The sequence below is a fragment of the Mixophyes fleayi genome, chromosome 12 (genome assembly GCF_038048845.1).
Source record: "Mixophyes fleayi isolate aMixFle1 chromosome 12, aMixFle1.hap1, whole genome shotgun sequence".
Lineage (NCBI taxonomy): Eukaryota > Metazoa > Chordata > Amphibia > Anura > Limnodynastidae > Mixophyes > Mixophyes fleayi.
In genome coordinates, this window is record NC_134413.1 from 62733491 (window position 1) to 62754507 (window position 21017).

The window sequence follows — 21017 nt, forward strand, 5'->3', positions numbered from 1 at the left end:
CCACTGATCCCTGTTTCCAGTTTCACCTGTTCCAGTATCCTCTCACATAGCAGTGGTACAACTTGCTAACGCAGACCACTGACTCCCCGGATACCTCCACTTGGATTCCATTCCTTCACTCTGACAGCGGTACAACTTGCTATCCACAGACCGCTGACTCTCATCACCTCCTCGTTTCTGTTGGACATTCCTCCTCACTATAGCAGTGGTACAACTTGCTACCGCAGACCACTGACTACCTTCACGTGTCCTTTGTCCATACAGTTCCTCGTGTATTATTACCATCATATTGCCAGTGCTGCTAGTCATAGACTTTCCTGAGCATCTCATCATCTGCTATTTCCTGTTCCGTGATCACCCTGCTACCAGAGTACCATATTACCACCTATACTGCTCTGGTAGGCCTATCACCTGGTGATCCCTGGGTAAAGACTCCTAGTGCCCGTGACAATGACCTTAGACCTTATTTATTTATCTTATTAGTAGAGGTTATTTTAGTATACTAATATTTCTAATAACATAATCTTCAATACAATTAATTCCAATTTTTTTACCGTCTCTAGTGAGATACTCTCTAATACAGTAATATATTAATGTTCAAATGTAACATATTATCTTGTACAGTTACTCTTAATAAATTATTTAATTGTATACTAATTCTTATTTATTTGTTTGGTGCAACATATTACACAGGGATTTCCAGTGAATAATAAATAACATCAGTCCCTGCACCATTGGAATTTTTATCTAAATTATCTACCACACACACAGTAGAGTTAATTGTTGTCAGAAGCCACCTAACCTATCACTGTGACACAGTAAAATAAATGCACTCACCTTAAATAAAAAAACCTGTATCAAAAATAAATTCTCCCCCACTCTTGTTTACTTTATTGCTCCCTTAAATCCTGTGGGATATATGTAACTGGGCGTACACACCTATAGAATATATTCAGGAATATCTTTCTTTTACTATTTTAATGGTTATTGGTCTGTTCTGGATCAGCCATCCCTCTCCTTTTAATACTTCCCTGTCTATAGATAAGTGACCATTATATACAATACTGAACATTTTGTATCGTTAATTATAATCATCAAAAGACAAAGGGCTAGATTTACTATCAGGCGTGATGCATGGCGGCTTCAAACCGCCATGCATCGCGGCGGTTTTCCGGCGTGTTTGCATTGCACACAGCCGGATTTACTAATGGGCGCATTTCAGCTTCAATTTGAAGCCGCCGTCGATGTAACGGCGGGATGTAATGCTCAAAGCCGCCGGCGGCTTTGAATAGAACATGGCGCTTTTGCTTTAAATGACGGCGCTTTTGTGTAAAGGCGTTTTTTTTGAAAATTACACCTGTCTCCTGGCCTGTTACTATTGGCTATTTTCAAACTCAGGAGATTTGACATCACAAGCCCTATATAAACCACTGGCCTGACACTTTTTTCTCTGATAGGGTTTAGAGGAGTTTTGTGAGAGGAGTTTGGAGGATAGTGGTTTGCTGAGAGTTGGTGAGAGTTGGAGTTTGGTGGATTGGTGGAGCGATATCTGATTGAAGTGTGAGTAGTCCTGTGGTTTTTTCCTGTTTTGTACATTTATTTTCTCATTTATTTTCTGTCTTGTATTTTTTGTATTTGACTTGTCCTTTGTCTGTGTTACTTGTGTGTGACTGTGTGGAGAGTGTGTCTGTAGGTAGTGTAGTTTATTCTTTGTGTTTGTAAGTCCTTCAGTGTTTTGTGTTTTTCTGTCTTCTGGGTAAAAATGTCCAGAGATAGGAGGGGAGAACAGGCTGAGGAGAGGGAGATGGAGGTTGAGGGGTCAGAGGAGGGAGAGGGAGAGGTTGAGGAGACAGGTCAGGGCAGGAAGACCAAGACAGGGAGGAATGTGCGCTTCTCACATGATGAGAATTGTGTGTTGGTGCACAACATCATTCCCTGCTACGAGGTCATCCTAGGGAACCTGGCAGCCCGGACTCCTCTAAGGCGGCGTCACCAACTGTGGGGGAGAGTCTGTGAGGCCGTGAACGCGGTGGGCCCACTGAAGCGGACAGTGGCACACTGCCGCAAGCGCTTCTCTGATATTAAGAGGAGGCTTAAAGAGAAGATGGCCCAGGAAAGGAGGTCGACAAGGCGCACGGGTGGTGGCCCCCCACTTCGTATGGAGTACACCACGTACGAGGAGGAGCTGCGCCAGATAATGCCGGCTGAAATTGTAGAGGGCATAAATGTGCAGGACACCGATTCGCCCTCTTTTGGCCAAGTAGTTGGTGAGTTATTTGGTTTTTTTACCCTAACAGTATTTTAAATGTTTTTTTCTTTTTAAAACTGCTTTTTTCTTTTTAAAACTGCTTTTTTCTTTTTAAAACTGCTTTTTTCTTTTTAAAACTGCTTTTCTCTTTTTAAAACTGCTTTTTTCTTTTTAAAACTGCTTTTCTCTTTTTAAAACCTCTTATCTCTGTGCAAACGTTTTTTCTTATTTGTTATTTTTTTTTTTATTGTTTTTCAAAGTGTATTTTTGACTCTAATAGTTTGTAAAGGTTTAAAAACAGTATATTTGGAAATTGTTTTTTATGGAAATACATTGTATGCTTTTTCTAATACATCCAGATTCGCCAGGACCGCAGTTCAGTCCCAGTGCCAGACCTACACCTCCACCTTCAGCGAGAGATTCGGGCACAGACGAGCAAGCAGGTGTGTGATTTCTGTTTAGGAGAGAAATAATGGAGTTAATTGTTTTTCTGTGCAAATGTTGCTGTCAATTTAATTTTTTTTTTTTTTTATTGTTTGCAATGAGAAGTTTGGGCTACATTTTACTAAACTGATATGTTGCCTATAGTAACCCATCAGAATATACCTTTACTTTATTTATTGCATTCAACAAAATGACAGCTAAAATCTGATTGGTTGCTATAGGCAACATCTCCACTTTTTATAGCATGTAGTTTAGTCAAAATAACCCAGCATGTACTACACAGTCCAAATGATAATGGGTATTAAAAGGATAATAAGTGCATCCGTAAGCAGGTAGCATAGGACTAGAAATCAGGAATGCAAACATTTTGAAATAATCTGTAGTTGCTAAAGAATATTCTTTCCTATCCAGTGTTCAGAATGCAATATACAAACTTATTATCTACTATATACTTACCGTCATTTTTCATACACAGGGCCCTCTTCATACCAGCCACCTCAGGCGGAGTCATTGGAAATGTCCCCTGAGCCAGAGGATCAAACGACCATCACCCTGGTAACAGTGGATGCCCCTGTGTCTGGCCTCCAGGAAGTTTCGCCTGGCCCTGCTGAACCATCACACCACCAACCTGCACCTGAAAGTATGGACCCAGCCAGAGAAATGGCGCTGTCTATTGGCGCATTCCAGCAGCAACAGACATTGTTCATGGACAGGCAAACTGGGCACATGTCACAAATTGCGGCCCAGTTGAGGAGAATACACCGCTCCACGAGCCAAATCCCTGCTGCAATAAACCGGCTGGCAAGCGCTTTGGAGCAGTCAAATGTGCAGCTGGCCCAAATGTCTGGGTCTGTGGACGCCATGCATTCCTCCATTCGCGAGGGGAATGCCAATGTTATCCGGCTGGCAGGCCAACTCCAGCAGGAACTGATTGCCCGCTTGCCGGCCCCTTTTTCATCGGCCTCCACCAGTGCCGCTAGTACTCCTACCACATCTCTACAGAGTACTCCTCCAAGGAGAGGTGCTCGCACCAGGGGTGGGCGAGGGAGGGGAGAGAGTGCCACCAAGCATAGCGATATGCCTGCAAAAAGGCATCGCTAGCACAATGTTTGTTATTTATTAATGTTTTGTCAAGTTTCTATAACTATTATACGTTTTTATTTATTGTGTTCTGCAATAAATGCAGTTAAATTTCTATTGTGTCAGTCTTTCTTTTCTGCACATTAAACAAGAGTATACTGATTTTTTAACAACTATGCACTAATTTCACGTAAACATTGACCTCTGACTGTCACATTCCAGGGATGTTCATATTTACCACATGAGGAGTACACACTATCCTGTTTTTAAAGGTTCCAATGTACAAAAATTTAACAATAAAATACTATAATTGCACTCACATAAAACACATTTTTGAGGAAAAAATGTTTTTCATACTATGTACTTACACGTAAAGTAGTTTGCAATTAGACGGTCTCTAATCTCCCTTCCGCCCTCTGTGCTCTGCACATCACCATGTGACACGGACCCCTTCTTCTTCACTGTCTACTGCAATAATCGGTGGGGTAAGTTGATGTATTGCTAGATTATGTATCAAACAGCCAGCCAGGATAATTTCAGACCCCTTTTCAGGTGCATACATAGCCACACAACCCAATTATTCTAGTAACCTCAACCTAGTTTACCAAAGTACAAAGGTACGCTATAACACACCTCTACTAAATCAGTAAATAAATTGCATGGTGGGAAGACACAAGAGAAAAAGAAACCAAAACAACACTGCAATTACAAGACACTGGCCTTTTAACATATACAATCCCAAAGTAAAAAACTTTGTACATGAAATGGCCCTTTTCCTTCTGTTCTGATTGCCCAAATATCTGAAACAGCACACTGTTTGAGCAATCTCGCCGCTCACAAGCAGCGCTTTCATTTTGGTCTATTGAATGGCGATTTTCCGGCGGCTTTATAAACCCCCTAATAGTAAATCCGGCTGTTTGTATGTTGAACATTGTTGAAACCGTCATGGCGATGTATACAGAGGCGGGTTTGGAAACATCATTTTTGGCCGTTTGGACGGCGGGTTTAGCCTTAGTAAATCCGGCGATGGCTAAACCGCCGCCAAATCCGCCGAAAGTCGGCGGGTTTACAAACACGCCTGATAGTAAATCTAGCCCAAAGACTTTGACATGCTTCAAAGGTTTAGCTCCAAATGATCAGAATAATTTGAATGTATCAAACATAGGATAGCCAAAGCTTGAATATATTTAAAAGCCTTGATCATTTCATTGTATTCAGTTATGTTTTCATTCTAGCAATAAAATGTAATTTCATTTTGAATATTCAATGGATTTTAATCATGTGACTGATCACAATACAATTTCAGTAATAAAAGATATCAAAGTAATTAAACACATAATGAAAACATTAATTAAATAAAATATGGGCAATAATGAAATATAATAAATAAATAGATGCAAATTAAAGGGAAACCTTATAAAAGTTTTTCAGATATGAAGGGTTTAGCCCCATAAGCTTATAAAATATAATACCACCTTTATTTTATGCTAAATGTTAGAATACAATGCATATAACCATTTTATTGAGCATGCAAGCCTGGCTATATTCTAAGGATAGAAGTATTACTAGGTAAAAGACATAAAAAGGCAATAGGACACAAATAAGACAGAAGAAAGGTTGGTAATAATGAGATATGTTTTAGATATATAAAGACATGTGACACACACAATGGCGATCATACTTAAAAAGGGATAGGCCCCTCACCTCGCTTATTAAAAAAGAAGAAATTGCATCAAATGTTTGTGTACTAGGCAGGTGCAGTATTGTTATGGGGATTAAGTTAAAGGAGAGGCTGGTGCAAGAAATTTCTTAAAATGCTTAATGGTTGATAATATAACCACAGACCTTTCCTGGTCTTAACCTTAACCTTTATGTGCTATAATAAAAGACACCATACCAACTTATATGCAAATAAAAACTTCTTTATTTAAATAACCGCTTACTATTCTGGGAGAACACTGTACTCAGCCTTGTCTATGCATAAGCGCACCCTAGTATCTGAATGTTAATTTGACAACCATCCCCAGGCAATACGGAACCCGCCCCCTTCTGGGCTAACCATAATGCACTGCAAGCCAGCCCAGAGAAGCTGTACTTGCACCGAACCTAAGCCGACTCTTGGAATGGAATAGGTTTCAACACACCCGTACAATACCACGACCTGTGCTTCAGGCTGGCCAAACCAAGCTACGGGGTTGAACCAGCATGCCCATACCATACCGCGGCCCGAGCTCCAGGTTGGCCAAACCTACCTTTGGGGCTCAATCAGCACACCAGTACCATACCATCATACCACTGGGGTTGAACCAGCACCCTGTGCTATACCACAAGCATGTGAACTAAGTGGCTCCAGATTCTTCCATGTCTGCTCTGGCACTCGCATTTTAGATAGCCAGGCCCTCGCATCAATTGTTTACTTTAGTTAGTAAGTGTTTAGTAATCACCCCTCTCACTACAGGGTACTTAATCCATAGAGAAGGATACCTTCACCAAGAAAGCGAACACCGGTAAAGGAATCGGGACTGGGAGGGAGGATTGCTTTCACTGGAACCAAGAGAGCTCCCTAATTCCTCCCCGCTCATTTAAACCATTCCTTTGCTCCTGCGCCCTATGACACTTATCCAGAGAACACCACACCTTCCTGCTTTGTTTTCCCGTAGTGATCCAAATAGTAATGCCCACAAACCTCAGCTTTTTTTTTCCTTTGGGCCTAATCATCCCTCATTTCTATTAAAATGCTTAACGGTTGATAACATAAACATAGACCTTTTCTGGTTTTATCCCTAACCTTTATGTGCTATAATAAAAGACACCACACTGAGTTGTTGGCAAGTAAAAACTTCTTTAATTAAATAACAGCTTACTATTATGGTGGCGGAAGAACATTGTACTCCGCCTTGTCTATACATAAGGGAACCCTAGTATCTGCATGTTAATGTGACAACAGTCCCCAGCAAAGCCGGAACCCGCCCCCTTCTGGGCTAATTGTAATGCACCGCAAGCCAGCCCAGATGAGCTGTACTTGCACCGAACCTAAGCTGACTCTTCGAATGGAATGGGTTCCAAACACCTGACTATCATGAATGTGCGCTTCACCCACCTTGTTTATCCTGTACAGTGCTCTCCAGCCACGTCAGGTTCACTCCCAAACCTAGGGCCACCAGCATACTATCACTTAACCATGTTGCCTAAAGCCGTGCATATCTTTGCTATGAAAACACCTAACACTTCTTCCGTCAGTTGCACTCCATCCGGCCTATAGAGGCCTGGGTTTTGATACCTAATTCTCGGGTTCTCAATTCTCATGCAACCTAGTGAACATAAATAATTGCCCATGACTGCATTCACCTTCGAGGGACTATGTTGGACCAACACAGAAACAGATCAGGCCAGACAACAGGTCGGACAATATTTCTAGGCACAACTCTATAGATTTGCCTTAACCGAAAAAAACACAGTCGAAGGAAAAAAAGGTCAAAATCTCATTGTGCCAATAAACAATCAGGTCCACTTTAGAAGGAAAATATGGAAAAATCCCTTCTCGCACCTGCACCCAAGAGCAGCAAGCAACAAAGTCCTGTGTCCACCCAGTAATAGAGGGAGAAAAAGTTCAAGAGAGGAGAGAGGGTCCTAAGTATCACTGATATGCACCGGACTTCCATCTGCCTAACTGCTGATTATATGGCCTGACTCCCCATCCACAGCCGCAGATGTGAACGCACCTATTCTAAATGAATGTGTGCCTAATTCCGTGCTATTCAAGTCCAAAGGATCCAGCATGCGCTTAAAGACCGCCATGAATGGAAACCGAGTGAGGGGGGTCTCATCACTATGCACCAGCCACAGCAATACATCCTGTGGCCAAAGTCCAGAAAAACTAGTGACCAGCTGTAACGGGAATACCGAATACCTGCACCGGGGCAACGGTGTAACCCATCGCCCCCTATACAACTGATCTGTCTTGGACCATCTTACTTTGCAAAATATTGATTTAGTGAACAATACAACGTCCTTTGCTAACATGCCAGAGAGCGAAGCAGACCGCCCGGAGGCTACCAACTGTCTTAACTGAAATGCCTCAAAGAACAGCATGACAAAGGCCGAGCTAAATTGGAATAACATGCACACCCGAGAGAGCCCATAGAGCCTAAGTCTTTCAGAATACCCTGACTAATGTGTCTCCTGCCATCTGGAAGGATGTGAGCTTTCGCGCCCAGCCATACAGCGCTCTAGAAATAAAGAATCCCCTAGTAACATCAACTAAACTGTACAATTGCAAGAAGAAGGATATACCCACCAGTGCAGTGTACATTGTTAACTTTGACTTACTGGCGTTATAGCCAGCCCAAGCTAAGCCTTGCATCCGGTCGTACACTTCTCTGACACCACCAGCCACCGCATCCCAGAAAGCAAGCCACTCCTGCCACGCTGACTGATATTTACGCAGAGTAGAAGGTTTTATAAAGAGGATTCCGCCAGGCTCCTTATTCTGGCTTCACTAACTGCCAGATATAAGCAGGACAGGGAGAACCAGTAAGAGCCGCCTCGGGGCAACCGTCCGAAACTTGTCCCAATATCATCTAGATAGTGCATCTACCAGAATGATCTCGATCCCAGGCATAAGTAAGGCACAAAAACATATGTAATAGGACAGGCAGCGCAAAATGAGCCATCGGAGCAAGCTGATGACTGGGCAGAGGAAGCGCTCTGCCTATTTACCGCATGGTCCACTCCCAGTTTGTCATACCAGAAAACAACCTAATAACCCACAGTTCCACCATGACTTTGATAGGAAACAACTTCAGCAGGACCAGATTAGTGGTCCAGTCGGAACAAACCCAATCATCAGGCCAGTGCGACATGCACCATTCACCAGCAAAGTAGACCCCAAATTCTAATGATCCCGCTGCATCCATGAACAGCTGCAGCTCCCGACTGGAAATCGGGGGGTTAAAGCCAGACACAAACACCATTTAAATCCTGGAGGATGGGGGCCGCCGCTTGACCGCCGGAAAGAGATGGACCTGCCCTTCTTCCGTAAACTTGAGCCAGGTCTCTATGTCTTTAAACATCAGATTCAGGTGACCATCATACTTGGACCTAAACTCCTCATCGTAGTCCAGGACGAGACGGCACATACATCTCATGAATCATTTGGAGGTATTTAAGTACCTTTATGTATTCCCCGGGGCGAGACTCCAGGTAGTAGGCCAGTTACAGTACATTTTTAAGCTGGCCTCACCGTATCCCCCTTCGCCATAGCTGCCACCCTTCTCTGTAATGGTAAATATATCTACATACTGCGCTTTGAGAATCCTGTACCTGACTGAAGCGCGAACCCCATTATATATGGATGTGTTCTCGGAGCCCAGCATCTCAGACCATGTGAGGCGGCTAGACCTACTAGACATGAGGGACAGCCTGCTCGCCCGCAAACCCTGCTGCTGTATAATTTATTTAGGCATCGCCTTTGCTAGCTTGGGAGAGAAGGCGCCAGAACTATCAGAATCCTCAGTAGAGCTTCTACTGTCTGAAAAAAAATACAAATCATCATGACAATAATCATCATCACTCTCACTCCTCCTCCTAAATCCGCCTGAGGAGCCTAATAGGGAAGCTGGGCCTTCCGAAGCCAGCTCGATCCGATAACTGCAGCTGCGAGTATAGTCGTCATCTGCTTTCATGGCCTGTACTGCTGAGTAATCTGCTGAGAGAGAAATATTATTAACATAATCATCAAAAAAGCATTGCGACCTCTGTGACCCTGTGGGACCAGAAGGTGCCCTACCAACACGCTGGCTATACTCTACTGATGCTCCGCGAGAGCTGCCAGTGTTGGCACCATGGGATGACCGGGCACCGGATGCCCCTCTATGCGAACCACCCGCTAATTCCTTCACCCGCGCCACCACCACAGGCTCCCCTGCCTTCATCAACCTGGACACGGCTCTGGGCCTGGGAAGCCTACTGGGGCGCAGTATTAACCAGGAGGACAGGGAAGATTGCACTGCTGTCTGCCTGCGCTGGGGGAAAAAACTCCCCATAAATTCTAAAATGAAAGGATTGCCGGGGAAGGGAGCCCATATATTGATTCAATTTATAATACTGGAGCATGGTGCCTCCTGAGGGCTCACTGGAGGTATAATTGCCAGGAAGGTGGCCATGGTGCCTGGGGTGTCCAGAACGCCAAGATTTCAGTTGGTGCATGGAAACCCTATTTTGAAGATCTGTGCCTGTGCCCTGGTGGTGCCGCAGAAGGGGGTACCCCGCCCCCCGAGAACAGACCTCCTCTGCTGCCTGGGGGACTCATGCATAATATTGGCGGCAGTGGGTGACCTAATGGCCCCCTAGAGGCTACGGGGGGGGGGGATATCCGCTTCCCTGCTCCCCTACTATAGCCTCGCTTGCTGCTTGCGCAGAGGAACCCTAGCCGTGGCCGCGTCTCGGGCGCTTCTACCGAAAGTGACCATGGCTAAAGGGTCACTATAGCAACTGCATTTCACGGCACGCGTGGATTGGGGGTGGGGGACGAGGGCGCAAAGTTCTCTTAAGCGAAGTTTGCATTACGTGTGGCAGGCGGAAGGGTTTCTCTTCTCCGCCGCGCGACTAACTGGCCTGCTCACATTGGTGCTGATTCTCCTTGCAGGAGTGCCCCCCCCTCAGCGCCAAATGGCTTGGGGAGGGTGAGTTGGCCTGCGCATTGGGCGATTAAGGTGGTCGCCATGAGGAAAAAGTAAAATGCAAAAGAAAGGATGATAAAGACAAATGGGAAGTGGGGTTGAATGGGAGGAATGAGGAAATGAGAAGGTGAAAAAGGGGGAAAGCATATGAAAAAAGAAAGGGAAAAGACAAAGAAAGATAGAAAAGGAGACAACACACAGGGAGATAGAACTAGGGGATGAAGACAACCACTATTAAGAAATTAAAGAATAAAGAGGGCAGGGGAGAAAACTGTATCAGGAGGAATGAACAGAAAATAAGCAGACAATTGCAGGGATACTTATCTGGATTCTTTCCCTGTAACCAAGAGAGCTCCCTAACTCCTCCCCGTTCTTTTAAACCATTCCAATTGCTCCTGTCCCCTATGACACTTGTCCAAACAACACCACACATTCCTGCTTTGTTAAGTCTTAGTGATAAAAATAGTTATGCACACAAATCTTAGCTTTTATTTTCCTTCGGGCCTAATCAACCCTCAGTTCTATATCTCTGCCAATGAAATAGTTTTGCAGCTATAAATTATTAGGAATGCCTCAACTCCTATAGTAAAGAGAATACCACAATAGCATTATACTAGAAATGCTCATTGTGAAGGTACCGGGTTTATGTGGCCCAATGCTACCCACTTCACACTGGCTGGCCACACACGGGTGCCTTCCTATGCCAGGGAAGTCTACCCAGTACCTTCTAGGATTCGTATGGTCACTCAGGCAAATGAAGTTATACAAATACAACAGTACATTTATTGTCATACAAACAAAACTAGAATATTATGTACACACAGTAAATAAATGGCAGGCAGATCTACCACATCATCTCTCCCTGTCAGGCGCCATCTCCACACTGACACTTGGGGCAGGAGATGGACGCCTGCACCTTCCAAGCAACTACGTCCTGTTGCCTAGCAGCAGGACGCTATCTCTGCTCACCTGTCTGCAGCCAGCATGTGTTACCACCAAAATCTCCCTAACCCTATCAGGAGGCACCTTAGGGTATATAAAGCAGCCTCTGACACATGTCTAGTGCCAGAGTATTTGGTCTTCAGCCTTGCTCCAGCATTTGTTCCTGTGTTGCTGTTACTTGGATTCTGACCGGGCTTGTTCCTGACTTCTCCTTCGGTTCCTGATTCTGGCTTAGACTGATATTTGGTATTGACCCGGCTTCCTGACCATTCTCCTGCTTCTGATTCGGCTATATCCGTTCCTCTGGTTGTGACCCAGCTTGTTGACTACTCTTCCATCCTGCATCCTGGTGGGCTGTCACCGCTGCCTCAATTGTTACCTCGCCAGCTGACTGATACTGAGGGCCGCGACCTGTGCATCTCTTGCAGCAAAGTCCATACCTCCTTGCGGGGGTTCCTGGTGAAAACCAGGGGCGTGTTAGACTCCGCGCCTCAGTACTCAGTAGCTCCAACTGCTGGCAGGTATCATCAATTCCACAGAGTAATTCTGACACTCCCTTGCCCCACTAGTTTAAGGATTTATAGTCACCTGGCTGTCCAGACTTCACGACCCATGGATCTCTCTCTCATCTGCATATATAGACTCTAGTTAGAGAACGACAACTCAAAACTAGATCTTGCACCTTCATGAATGAAATCCCAGAATGAATACCTTTCCCCCTGGAGTCATTCCACAGTCTTTCCCCTCCTTGGGCAAACCCCTGGGTCTATTCTTCTTAACTATTGGTCAGTGCAGGACTAGGGGGTTTGGACAGGGCAGTGAAGATGAGCTGCCCTTTCACAGAATCCCCCTGCTGGGATGCAGACAGAATGTCTGGACTAGCCCTAAGGAGAACAATTGATGCTAATTGGCTTCCCCTACTTCCAAGGATAAGGTAGCAGTGAGCCCCTCCTAAAATTAACCCCTTACACTACTTTGTGATGTCACAGGGTCCCCAGCTGTTCCATGCTTCCTGTAGAAGAAGGAGGGGGGAGAATGACTGCAGCTCCCACCCTCTCACGTGTATTGTGGACACCACCTGATCTTTACCCATAACTCTCCTGGCTTTAGTTTAAGGACAATGAATAACATTACTGCAAGTCATCAATATATAATACACAATATCCATATTAACATTGAACTACAATGTCCCCTTAACCACATGTAATTGGACAATGCAGTTGTAGTCTGGGGAGCTGGGGAACAAAAGCAAGGGCTATAAAAAGTATTTATTATAATCCACATAATGTGAGAAACGAGAAACAAAATGATTAGTGTATCACACTCTTTTCTTCACACTCATTATCATCACAAATTGGACAGGTACATTAAGCCTTCTTCATTATTGTATAATAATGTAGCACTGATTTTTTTACTTACAGAGCTCCTGTTCCATGAGATAGAGCAATATTATGATTAATATTATTTAATCATAGAGCAGTTTATTAGTGCCCACTGCTGTATATCCAGAGGTTAAATTCATAATGTTAATAATTGGTAGCACCATAGAGGGAGACAGGGCAGTTCTAGATCTATCCAAGCCTCTGTCCTCTAGTAATGTGCTGGCCAATTGGGGCCTGCATTTTATAATCAGGAAATTGTTGTTTTTTAGTATATTATATTCTAGACTATTTAGGCAATTTGGTCTTTTGTATCGCTTTATCGCATGCTGTTCATACAGTCATATCCCAAATAGCTACCAGGGAGGAGCGTAGTTACAAATCTATAAATAACAGGTCACAGGTTAGTCTTGCTCCAGTTAGCCTTTTGAGCCCGCAATAATTGTGCATGCCAATGTCCTTCAGTAGGTTTAATATGAATGGATTAAAAATGGCAATATGCCTCTTCAAACAAATTTCTAAAAAGCATCATAAGGAGCATAAAAAACCACCACATCATATTAAATATGTTCCTGTTTTGAAGGTTACAATTTTTGTGTTCATTTAATCTATTATATTATTAGGCACTAATCCATAGAGCCTTCTAAAATTGTTTGCTCTTTGCCTCATATATGTAACTCATGCCTTATTTCTGTGTATCAGGAAAGGATGTTTTTCAGAAGGGGGGTAACCTGCAATTTGACAAATTTTATGATTTCAACAGTGGAATTCTCACAACTCTGGAGATGATGCTCAGGTTTTGGTATGTCTATAATGTATATGGTATTTATAATACACTTGAGAGTGTCACAAAATGCCCTCTTATGCAGAAGTAGCTCAGCTTTGAAAGCTATATTAAGAATTTGTGTAATCATTTCTCCAGTGTTTAAGCATGTTTTAAAGCTATTGATCTTTATATGAAACTTTTTTTTGGCCTGGTACATCAAACATGGCAAAGGAACACTGTTGAAGAACTTTTAAACTTACCATAGATTACCAAAATATTCACACCTAAGTATATAAATCTAGTAAAACGCTTAAAATTGTACATCTAAACAAATACATATTGTGACAGGATGGATCGCCTATGCCACCCTGTCTGTTGTGTTGCTGGGGACTGGCTGGGCTTACATTGCCACCGTCCCCTTTTCTTTATCCCAAATGCACCCTTTAACCACAGTAGGAGGAAGTTAAACTGCCACCACTGGACTCCTTAGCGGCATCCAGAACAACATTGTTCTGGGCAACTGTCGCTGCTAGTGTACCCTCCTTGCTGGTACACCTGGGCTGGTAACCCTGACCACTTGCCTTCAAATCAGAGTTGCGGTAGTACCCTTGGCCTATCACACTAGCCAGAGCTGCAGGTAGTGGGCAAAGCGCTGGTCCTGGAAAGATGGACACAAACCTCAGAACAGCCAGAAAATAGATTATATTTGGGTCTAATCTGCAAGTCACAGGAATTACAGCAGGGAAGAAGTTGTCAAGCAGGATCTTGAAGTAAATTATGTTTATTAGCTCATGTGTCCTTAATAAGGACAGTTCACACTGGTTTAAGGTACCAGTGATCAGAAGGTCAGATGGAACAGTAATACATTTCAGTGCAAACCAGTGCTCTTTATATACAGTTTTGGAGACTTAGCTTGGCAGGAAAAGTCCATCCTCCTGACCTTTTAACCAGTCTGGCCTGATTCATGCAGCCTTCTTGTGAATCAGCCCAGAGAGGTTAACACCTTTTTACATTGAAACTAGTGGCAGGATGGAGAGTGTTTCTCCCCAGTCTGCGAGCTGCCAGGGAGAGGGAGACTCAGCTCACTTTCCTCCTTGGTGCCAGACTGTCTGAGGCTGAGGTGAGAGATTTATCTTTTAAGTCTCCCACCTAAAACTACTTCCTGGGACCCTGTACCGAGGTCTGGCTCCCACCCCTGGATGAAAATAGTACCAGGGGAGAGCAGCCAGGTCCCCGGGCAGCAGTCCCTGACCTGTTGCTAGTTGAAGCTCTTTGACCTCTAACAAGTGAATTAGCCTCCTGGGACCTCCAGAAGGTGCTGAACCTCCTGGATCGATTTGATTCCAGAAGGCTGCTGTGGAAGTCCCTCTGGCAGCCACTTAAACTGGTTGCTGGGGGGTGAAGGGTCCAGAGCTCCTCCTGCAGCCCCCACTTGACTAAGGTAAGTGTATGTTTTATTATTACATATTGTGGCAAGAGCCCGCTACTGCAGAAGCACACGCGAACAACTTCTTCCTTTCTATGTAGCTTTATTGTCAGGATGGTAACTGTTTTGACACCGTATACTTTAACAGCAATTATGGAGACCCTAAACGCTAGCTATACATAGACCAGCTCTTTCTCAGGACCAGCCAGCTTCCCCAGCGTTGGTCTCCATAAATAAAGGACACAAACAAGCTTTTATACATGATACTCCTCCCCCAGCCTTAGCTTGATGGACAGGTGACTCACCAACCTTCTCTTTAAGAGAAAACTGGCTCTGTTTGAACTAACAGACACACCCTGTCTGTTTGCTGAGAGGAAGCAGCTTTCAAATCATCTAAGTTAACCAACTTTAAACTACACATATGTCTTTACTTGGTTTAACCTGAATCTAGGTGCATAACTGCGCCAATGTGTTACTATGCTTGTATGTTTTCTTTGCATCTTGTCAGATAAATGCCTCCCTTTGTTACAATATTAAATACACTCAGCACACACATTTTTACATTTAAAATGCACATATTTACACTAGACTGCATAGTTACACTGTCCTACTAGTCCCGAGATTTAACGCTCTCATTGCTGGCCACATATATTTTTACATTTATGACTTAAATATAAATTTAGACATTTCCCGGCACCTGGTGCCGGGGGTAAAGCCCTTCGATGCTTCGGCGCTGGGTGCTCCTTCCCAGCGCCGCAGAGCCTACATTACATTTTTATTTACATTTAAACATTTAAACATCACACTCATTCACGCAGCACCTAGCGCCGGTGATTTAACCTCTCTGCGCCAGGTATTAATCCTCCCAGCGCCGAAATCAATTTCAAGATGGCCACGGCACCCATTCGGCGGCCGGTACTCATGACCTAGCCACACATATGGATAATTTTTAAAAAGTCATTGTAAGCCAATGACAATTTTTAATAAAAGTATATTTTATTTTTTGCTTTCTGCTATTCTTTTTTTTTTCTTTAGAATTTTATTTTCAGAGGCAAAAAATACAAAATTACAATGTTAAACAGAAAAAAAAACCAATACAAACAAACAATCATTTGCGTTGTCATAAAATCTATAGACATAAGGCATTAAGAAACATAGGTTCTTTGAGTTTCTACTCCCTGGTTACAAAATCCCTTAAACCCAGGTGTGATCAGATACATTAAATTAGGGGAGGTAGTTAAGAAAGTATTAACCTCTGGTATAAACAATAGTAGGGACATTTGCTAATAATCTATACTCATACCATTATGTTAAACCAAAGCAGAACTGAATTTGATGGAACTGGGCAATGAGTCAATTTAACTATCCCAAAAGCTGAAAAAAACTTTAGTCAGTTTTTCTTTAAGAAACGAGGATTCCAAACAGTCCATCCTGGAAATATAAAACAACTTAGTTTTAAATACTGGCAGAGATGGAGGGGACTCTTGAGTCCACATCTGCAGTATACTTTTTCTAGCTACTGAAGAAATAATAACATCATCCAACTTCACTTTGTCATCCTAAATGTCTTAGAGGTAAATCCCAGGACAACCCACTCTGGGGTCAAAGGAGGCATATAATTCAACAAAATATCAGAGTTGTATTGTTATACCTGCCTCCAACAATGTTTAATATAAAGATAGTGATAAAAAAAAGTCTAGTCAACGTGACATTTAGGACAACTAGTGGAATCAGAGAGGCTGATGTTATATCTGCGGTGTGGAGACAGAAACCATTGATTGAAAGATATTATAAAACATTTCTCTGTAGGTACTAGAGAAAAAGTATAAAGTAATGTATAAGAATTATGTCTACTTAAATATGAGGGAAAACATTCAGCCAATGGCATAGTCCTGAAGATGTTTTAGCAAAGTCAAAGAAGCTTCTGAGTAGAGTTATATCCGTTTCTTTCGTCACCAATAAAGATTGTCCGATGCGATTAATGTGGTTCCAATGCTCAAAGAGATTTAATAGCAAAACATATCAAAGTATAACAAAATACAAGAAAGTATTACCGATACATTATGTTTGCGCTTTGAATTCAGTAACAGTCATTCAATTCTGAAGTCTGTGGTCAAAGAGAGAGAGAGTTACTGGGCCAGTGCCTGTTTATATGCAGTTTGATTTTCTCTTCCTGACAAAAATCTGGTTTAAACTAACCCATTATCAGAGTATTTTATCAGAATTAACCTTATATTAATCATAACTAGCCATCGCTATTTTCGATTGCTTCTCCAATGATACCGAATTCATGCTGGTAAAATGTAGATTAATAAAAGACCAAACACCATACATTTCTTAGGACCTGAACCATAAATACCTGTAATGTAGATTTATCTATGTGTAAACAATCTCTAATTCTTAAAATAAAAGAATGTGAGTTGGAACTTTATTAAATGTGAACTACTTACAAATGTAGAAGTGAGTGTACCATACCATACTCATTTACACTTTCCCTCTTATGACACACCTACCTCAGTCCTTTAAACCTAATTTACTGCATCACCCAGATTTCTATATATAATATCTCCTGTATCAATACATTATAAATTCATAACCGCAACGCAGATATATATGTATGAAATACATTATTGCAAGGAAAGATTCTAATAATATAAATTCAATAACATAATTTTACACACGGTAAATATAATAGGTGACACTCTGTTTGTAGGTACAATATCTTATTAATTTCTTGCTAATTATGTATATGTGCCTGGATGTATGTGTGTGTGTGTGAATGTATCTCAGAATCCTTTACAATTCACATGTTGACTAAATTATCTCCATCTTAATCCTAATTGCACCAAAAATCTATATATCACTATTCCGGTATCTATACTCAAAATTAAACTTTTTCTTACAATGCAAAGTCACCACCCAAAATGGATGACCTGACAATGCTTTGTTACAAGCACATGTTAGCTCAAAGGCCCAATTTACTAACAATGCAACCTTCAACAATAGGCCCTTAACTTATTACAAGCATTATTAGCCAGTCCACATCAAATATCTCTCTATTCAGCAGTTATCACACAATGTCCACTAATATTTCTTTAGTCTCATAGGCTGTTAATACAAAATCATATGGCAGCCATTACACATTGTGCTCTTTACACATGTGGGGAGGGGGGGGGGTGAGAGCCAGCAAGGCCAATTATACAATGCAGTGTGCACCTTTATCTAGGAGATATTTACAAGTTATATTATACAGTGTTGCACAATGCAGCCAATTACAATGCAACTATATTTCCCATGTAAGTATTCCAAAACTTAAATCTTCCGAAATAAAAATATCTCTTACTATCTATAAATAACTTATTTTTTGCTGGATCATATAGAAATAATTTATTGTAGAAATGTATTTCAATAAGAGATGCAGGCACAAATGTATATTTGCAAATGCATTTATCGTGTTACATTGGGATATGTTATGTAGGGAAATTACTTGCCTGGGGTTTTGTAACTTTTCTTTGGTAATTCCCAAGTCAGCAATAGAGTGGATGAAATGTGTATTCTGCAACTGTCTTAAAATAAGACCCATGTTAATCTCATCTTAATCAGACCTTTTGATGTGTAAGTGTCCAACACAACTCAAGGCACAGGAAGGTTTAATTAGACTCGCTGTTAGAATTCCTCTGTGTCTAAAAAAGGATGCAGAAAATAACAGCAAGTTTTAGGATATGACAGATAAGTGTAATTTTTTTTAAGAATAAATTGCATTTAAATCTATGCTTGGGGAAACAAATATTGCATCCTAATACTAAAAATAGCTAAGATGCTGTGGAGCCATCTCGGATCAGGGGGCTGGCTTAACCCCTGCCAGGAGTTATGTACCACAGACTGACGTGTGAACTGTCCTTGTTAGGACTACATGAGCTAATAAACCATCTTTGCTTCAAATACCTGCTTGAAAACTTCTCCATGCTGAAATTTCTGTGACCTACAGATTAGACCCAACTCTAATATGTTTCTGGCTGTTCTGAGGTTCGGACCCAGTTTTCCGGTACCATCGTTCTGCCGGCTACCCAGCAGCTCTGGCCAGTGTGATAGGCCAGGGAGGATCCATCCACAGCAACCCTGATCCATAGTAAGAGGTCAGCGGTATCAGCCCAGGTAAACTAGCAGTGACAGTTACCCAGAGGGAACCCGGTTCTTGATGCAGGTAAGGTGTCCAGTGGTGGCAGCATTTGGAAGCCCCTCCTACTGTGGTTAGAGGGCGCATTTGGGATAAAGAAAGAGAATGGTGGGAAAGTAAGCCAAGCCATTTCCCAGCAGCAAGAGACAGGCTGGCATAGTTGGTCCATCCTATCACAGATTTCTGGTAGAAAGCGGTTTGAAAACTCCAGGTGGCTTTTCGTGCACCAGTCAGGAGAGCTGAGTTTTTCAGGAGAGGAATAACTGCAACCAGGAGAACGTACCGGATGTCTAAGTACAGTAAAATGTCCAAGGCGGACCTCGAGATACTGTGCCAAGCAAAGAAGATAGAAATTCCTTATACAGCGAAAAGGAGTGAAATGAGACAGGTGCTGAAGGCCTGGGATGAGCAGTACGGGTCAGCAGATGAGGAAGCTGACAGTGACCAGGAGGAGAGGGTAACGCCAAACCTAGCGGCACCTGCAGTAACATCCCAGAACACAGCACCTGTTCCCAGTGACAGTCCCCTCCCACAGAGTGAACCAGTGGCGCAAGTTCCACAGCGTGATGAGGGTTATTTTTCTGTACTAATGCAGCAGCTGGGGTCCCTTGGAGACAAAATAACTGAGGCAGAGCAATTGCTTATCATTAAGTTGTAGGGCAATCAGTGGGCACCGCTTCCTGCAGCTGCCCATGAACAGTCGCCCAGATTGGGATATCTCCACTTTACCAAATTTGATGACACTGTTGGAGATATTGATGGACATTTGCAGGTGTTCAAAATGTTTTGTAGCCTCCATGACTTGCCCAAACAAGAGTGGGTAAAGTATCTGGTTCCCACGCTATAAGGTGGTGCAGTGGAAGCTTATCACGGAGGGTCCCAAAGGACTGTGCGGACTATGACATGGTAAAACGGGCCCTCCTTAACCCTGAAGACCTACCGGCAGAAGTTTTGGGATTTGACTAAAAGCACCCTTATCAGCCATGAGGAATTTGCCAACCAGTTGCGGCAGTTGGCAATAAGATGGATTAATGGATCTAAAGCCAAGTCCTGGGAAGAATTAGTGGACTTAATTTGCAGAGAGCAGTTTTACCGCTGTGTGTATCGGAACCCTGGAAAAAGCGGCCCAGTTGACGGATCAGTATGTGGCAGTGAGGCCACACTTGCAGAAGTGCCAGGTTAACAGCCAACCCCAAAGAACTGTACAATCAGGGGGACAACCCTCTTCTACTCACCCCCAAAAACAAGTACCGTTCCCTTCGGAGTTATCAGAGACCACTGGAGCACAGGCTGGAGAGGAAATGGTACAACTTTGGATGAACTCTCCCACAGTCCCAGCACCTCAGGCTTGTGCCCCTAATCCGATTCCGGGGGCAGAGCTGACTTGCCAAACTGTCAAAAGGGAGCCATTAGAGACTGCTTCCACCACTGCCAGCTGTATGGAGTGGGGTCTGTCTGAAGGTGACTCAGCGGAGATAGTGTGTCCAAAAGACCCCCCAAAACCTGTGGAAGAACCTGCAGCCGATCCAAGTGGTACCCATGCAGGGAGGAGGACTGAGAGACTCAGAGACATCCATAACTGTAGTGAGCCCTCATCTTATTGATCCTGTTGCAGTATTGAAGGGTCCAACTCCCAAAGTTACCGTGGTAGATGGATTGGAGAGGGAAGTGTCTGGAGCAAGGGTGTATCTGGACTGGGGAGATGGCAAGGAGTTGCGAGATGTCGCCGTTATGGATGACCTCCGAACTGATGTGATCTTGGGCAACGATGGAATTGTGACCACATTTCTAAACTCTGTAGTTTGGCAGCTTGGCTCTAGGTAATAGTCTTCAGGATCTACACCTGCACAGCTCAGCTCAGAGGAAAAGACCACA

General features: G+C 43.0%; 2 protein-coding genes across 2 annotated transcripts in view; both read left to right on the forward strand.

Moving 5' to 3' along the window:
- LOC142108296 (vomeronasal type-2 receptor 26-like) overlaps window positions 1-21017 on the forward strand; it is a 117281-nt gene that overhangs the window by 78063 nt on the left and 18201 nt on the right. The window lies entirely within an intron of this gene.
- On the forward strand, window positions 1763-20966 carry LOC142108933 (uncharacterized). The gene is made up of 5 exons (XM_075192910.1): window positions 1763-2267; window positions 2608-2691; window positions 3168-3493; window positions 8695-8932; window positions 20758-20966. Exons 1-5 carry the CDS (start codon window positions 1763-1765, stop codon window positions 20964-20966), a joined length of 1362 nt encoding a protein of 453 aa, XP_075049011.1.

Coding starts and splice junctions, on each gene's coding strand:
- LOC142108933 (XM_075192910.1), top strand. CDS start 1,763: ATGTCCAGAGATAGGAGGGGAGAACAGGCTGAGGAGAGGGAGATGGAG. Junction 2,692..3,167: donor GGGCACAGACGAGCAAGCAG/GTGTGTGATTTC, acceptor TTTCATACACAG/GGCCCTCTTCATACCAGCCA. Junction 3,494..8,694: donor CTGCTGCAATAAACCGGCTG/GCAAGCGCTTTG, acceptor ATCCATGAACAG/CTGCAGCTCCCGACTGGAAA.